The sequence below is a fragment of the Wasmannia auropunctata genome, unplaced genomic scaffold (genome assembly GCF_000956235.1).
Source record: "Wasmannia auropunctata unplaced genomic scaffold, wasmannia.A_1.0 LD336004.1, whole genome shotgun sequence".
Lineage (NCBI taxonomy): Eukaryota > Metazoa > Arthropoda > Insecta > Hymenoptera > Formicidae > Wasmannia > Wasmannia auropunctata.
Window position 1 is genome coordinate 269,984 of NW_012026886.1, and position 5,317 is coordinate 275,300.

At 48.5% G+C, this 5,317-nt stretch overlaps 1 protein-coding gene across 1 annotated transcript in view; it reads left to right on the forward strand.

Annotated features, from left to right (window-relative positions):
* The window catches only part of LOC105453103 (acetylcholine receptor subunit alpha-like 1), a 104,115-nt gene extending 102,741 nt beyond the window's left edge, over positions 1-1,374 (forward strand). The window contains exon 6 of the mRNA XM_011694809.1: positions 1,171-1,374. Within this exon, the coding sequence (XP_011693111.1) occupies positions 1,171-1,374 (204 nt within the window). The remainder of the gene's footprint in view (positions 1-1,170) is intronic.
* Positions 1,375-5,317: the final 3,943 nt, after the last annotated feature.

The following is a 5,317-nucleotide window of genomic DNA, read 5'->3' on the forward strand; positions in this document are numbered from 1 at the left end:
ACCCCTCCTCCGAGTTGTTGATGCTAAACATACGCGAGGGACTCTCGCGATCCAAAAGGTTTTTCTGTCTTTATGAGATGCATATATATACGCCGACACTTTTCTGCCGTATACGTTTCTTTCGATACGTGCCATCGGTACACGGAAAGGACGATTTTGTTGAAAGATCTAAAAATTTTGCTGAATCCAGATCTGAAAATAATTTTTTATTGAATCACCAAAATAATTTGTTGGAATGTTAAAACTGATATTGCTATAAAACGTTTTAAAATTCTAGCAATCATTTTGACTTTCGCACAAAATAATTTTGATTATTGAACAAAAATTATTTTCAGATCTGGATTCAGCAAAATTGTTCTTTCCGTGTAGGGATGCGCGATACTAACTGATTAATCGATACGATCGATTTTTTTGTCGAATAATCGATTATTAATTGCCGATGTTTTTGAGATCCGATATATCGATATTCGTTTTTTTTTGTGATTATCGGAAGTTTGCGCTGTTTACAGTAGCAAATTTAAAATAGTTAAAATTTTAATGAAGCTTTAAGAAAATGTCCAATTATAGTCGATTATTCTTCTCAGTTCTAACATTCGACTGTGATTGCTCATCAATTTCTTAAGTCTTATTAAGACTAATTACACCTACTGTGTATTGTGAATTGGGTCTTATGCTACGCTTACAAGTTTCCAACAGTTTACGTTCTCTGCTGAACATACTTTATATTACTATAGCGTTAGTATATCATTCTATAAAGGTGTTAGTGTAAAAGAAAATTGTTAATATAAAAAAAATGATAAAAATTACCAGTTTTCAAAAATTAAAAAAACAGTCGATATATCGATTCTTCGATTCTTTGTTTTGCAATAATTGATAATTAATTTCGATTTTTTTTTACATTTGCATCGATTCCTTCTTATCCGATATTGATTCTCTTTTTCAATATCGCGCATCCCTAGCCATCGGAAATCTAAACCGTTGGATCAGTGACAGAAAGTGCACAATTCTTACGTCAACTCGTAAAGCCAAGAAACGTATCATACGGTTGGCTGGTCTATTTAAAAAATTTCAAGATGAGTGAAATATGTATGCTGCTTTCTTATTAAGATACGACGTTCGGAGTGCGTGATCAACTAATCGCGACGTTTCCCTCTGCTTGACTGTCCCCAGGTGGAGGAGGACTGGAAGTACGTCGCGATGGTGCTCGACCGGATCTTTCTTTGGATCTTCACGCTGACCTGCGTGCTCGGTACGGCGTTTATCATCTTCCAGGCGCCGAGCTTGTACGACACCTCGAAGCCGATCGACATCAAGTACAGCAAGATCGCCAAGAAGAAGATGATGCTGATGAACATGGGTCCGGAGGAGGACTAGTCGACGATCCCGCGCGGCCCGGTGCCGCGTCCACAACGGCGGTCGAGCCATCGTTGGCGTCGCCGACGGCGTCATCCACGTCGTCTTCGTCGCCGTCGTTGCCATTGCCAGCGCCGTCGTTGTCGTTGTCGCCGTCGCCGTCGCCGTCGCAGCTGCCGCCGCCGCCGCCGCCGCCGCCGTCGTCGCCGTCGCCGCCACCGCCGTCACCGTCGTCGTCGCCGCCGCCGTTGTTGTCGTCGCCATCGTTGCCGTAGCCGTTGTCGTCGTCGCTGTCGTTGCCGTTCCCCGCGGCCGCCCATCATCGAAACTGCCGATTTTCGCGTCGACGTGGAAGAGGGACCCTCTCTCAATCGCCAGTGCCAAAGAACACGCGGTCTGGTCCGGATGACTCCGAGGATGGACATGCAAGTGAGGGGGATGCGGGTTGGGGGACAAGCGGGTCACGAACGAGGTGGCCCTACACTTACGGGGGTAAATCCCCGCGGAAGCGGGATTACCGTCTCCCCTCCTCGAAGAGGGCGGATCGGTTGAACTTTAGTCCGACTACCCTTCAGGATGGAGATAAGGGCGTGCGACTGCATGGTATAACACGAGAGTGTAAGCGAGCTTTCGTGACAGAATGAGATAGCGAGACAGAGCCGCGCATCCGTACGCGTCTGTATGATGTGTGCAGGAGAGAGTGTGAAAGAGACCGAGAGACAGAGAGAGAGAGAGAGAGAGAAAAAGAGAGTGACAGGACGAGCGAGCGAGGTAGAATGAGAGATTGAGCGAGAGAGAGAGGTGAAAAAGTGCCAAATACGCGAAAAACACGCGCACCGTATTTTTGTAAATCTGGTTTCATACGTAAGGCTAGAGTCGTGCGGCGAGACGTCGAACTGCCCGAACTGCCGATTTTATATAAGAAGACGTTTACAGCGCGAGGAGGATGCGTTACACACCCGAGGTTACACACGCATTCACACTATACATATACATCGCACACACGTTTGGCATAAATACATATTACCCTACGTACATGTGACAGCACCAACGTCAACCCCCCCGTATAGGAGGCATATTTATATATTTACACGTGTTTTGAGAGGGGAGGGGAGGGAGATACGCGCGTCCATTTTTTCGGTACACCGCGGGGCATGTAGCGCGAGAGAGACCTTTTTTCACGCGCGTACATTCGCGTTGACACGGCGAAGGGGAGTCTCTTTACAAGGGGTATCCGAACAAGTCCCCATCCCCTCTCGTCAGGTTTTCGAATTTTTTTTTTTCTTTTATAATCCGAATTCAAATACAATAATCTTTCAAAATTATGCACCTGTTACATAAATTTCGTTCCGACAAAAATAGCCGCGGGGAATTGATGAAATCTGAGAAATCTGATCTCGACCCGAGATCGGTCATTTCCTCGGCATTTTTCTCTCGGCGGGGGGAGGGGGGGGAAGCAACGATCGCCACTCGATACCGATGTGCCGTTATCGACGCGAGAATGATCCGACATTCGAGTAATTTACACGAGCGGCCAATTATCGAGGCAAATTATCCAGTTGATCGATTATTCCGACGTATCGAGTGGCCCGGACAGCGTTCAAGCGCCTGACGAGAGCGGCATGACTACCGGGAATAATTGATTGGCAAAATAATTTGCGCGGAGCGCGTCCACTCACCGGCTTGTCCCCATAATTAATGCCATTGATTAATGGCGACCGCCGGACGGATCGCGTCCTGGGCGCCTCACCTTTGCCGTGTAATTCAGAACGCGCGTCATCCAGAAATCGTGGACAAAGAGCCGAGGTTGGGAGGAGGGAAGAGGGGAGGGGGGGATGTTGGGAGCCGAAAGAGACTCGCGCGTGGAACAAGCGTAAAATATCGAGCAACAACCTTGCGAACAACTGCCAATTTTAGACACGGGTCGCAGTCTAATCTATTTAGTCGTCTTGTAGGGAAAACGACGGCAGGGGCGAGAGGGGGAGGGGAGTATAAAGTGGCGTCGATGGGATAAAGGGTTGGGTCGATAGGGCGGCGGATGAATAGGACGGATAATGACGATAGGGGTATCGCTGAGCGTGCCAAAAGGCACGCTCCAGGCACGAGCCAGCTCGCCCCACGTGCCCGAAAGGGTTCGATCGAACAATTTTCGTTGCCCTTTTCCCCGGATTTTTCTTTCGTCCCGACAAAGGGGAGCCTCTGTTTTATTAGCGATTATCATTGCGACGATCATCACGCGTTTAAGCAATCTCGTCGAAATTAGATTACATGGACTCGCGAAATAGCTATTGAATCGTATAATTGAACCGTAAAAATAAAAATAAATTGTTGTGAGTAAATAATCGTGATAGTTCTCGCGTGAAATGAAAAATGGTGAGGTCGATTTGTGGATACGATATTTTTGTTTTGAACAATTTGAACATTAAAGATTTCCCTGCTAGCAAACGTGTATATCGGGTATCTTTCCGATACTAACTTTCAGTCGAGCAATTCACAATTACCAACTTTTGCATCGTTAAAACAAATCGACGGAGCGCAATGAAACACAATTTAATTGTTAATCGCAACATTAGCGCGCGTATCTGCAAAAAGAGCAGCGGATTCTCAAAAAGGCGGATACTGAATTAACATTCGTGCGTGCAACATCCGTTTATTAATTATCCCCGCGCGAGCATTCATCGTCATAAAAATGAAGAGAGAATTAAGAGAGAGAAAGAGAGAGATAGAGAGATTTCTATTTTACTCATATATACGAGTATTATAAAGCACGGGGCGGTTGAAGCTGGCTCGTCCGGAGCCACGAATGTCAGTCGTGAGATCGTAATTCACCATTAATCTCTTCTTCGGCTTCCTCTCCTCGATCGCGGTTGCGTCATCGATCGCGGCGCTGCGTGTAATTTCTTCTTTTTGCCGCGTGTAGACTCGCGGATCAATACAGAGGGTACCACGTATATAAGGTACTCCGGCGAAAAGACGAGAGGAACGAAGAGAGAAAGAGGAACACACATCCACGACGAGAGGGACGCAAGAAGGCTTTCGACGCGTATGTGTTCGTGGCGCGTGTATGTATGTATGTATGTGTGCACACGTGCGTGCGTGCGTGCGCGTGTGTGTTTTTCGTGTGCGTGCGTGTGTGCGCTCGCATCGTCGCGATCGGTCGACGTATAGCCTCGAGAGCGTTCCGACGTCTCTCTCAACGGTGGGAAGCTCCACGGTGGTGACGGCGAGGAGGAGCAGGAGGACGAGGGAGCCGGGAAGAGAGTGTTAACAGGAGCCGAAATGACGCGGCGGCGGGAAACGCGAAACACGAGAAGGATACACACACCTACCCGCCAGGCGGGCGGGCGGGCGGGGGGTAAGAACGCGAGCGCAAGTTAAAGATGACACGGTTTCGGATAGTTTTCCCGCCGGAGACGGCGGGAGAGAGGAAAAAGAGAACTCCGAAGAGACTCCGGGAGGGGAAAGCAGAGAGACGGAAGGGCGGCGGGAGGGGGGGAGGGGGTGGGGAGCGAGGACGGAGAAGAAGAGACACAGGACGTAATTAGAGCCGCGCTGGAGATTAAACACACACGAGCGACCGCGCGCGCCACACACGGTACCGCACTCGCGCGCGCACGCACACACGTCCACGCACGCGCTCTACACAGCTCCGTATATATAATAGATACCCCACACGAAAGGGACGTACTCTATCTATACACGTACACACGCAAATATACATACAATACGTACATGCATCCATACATAGATACATGCGTACACACCTACGTACGTACATTGTTTATACGCCGACGAGCAGCCGAGAGGGGGAGGGGGAGGGGAGGTGGTGGGCGAGGGCCATATGCGCCGGGAAGGGGGGGGGGCGGTAAGGGCGCGTTCGCGCGTGGCCCTCGCCGGCGATATAATAATCAATTTATTTGCTCACGTAAAAGGTAACGGTATATATATATATATATATATATAT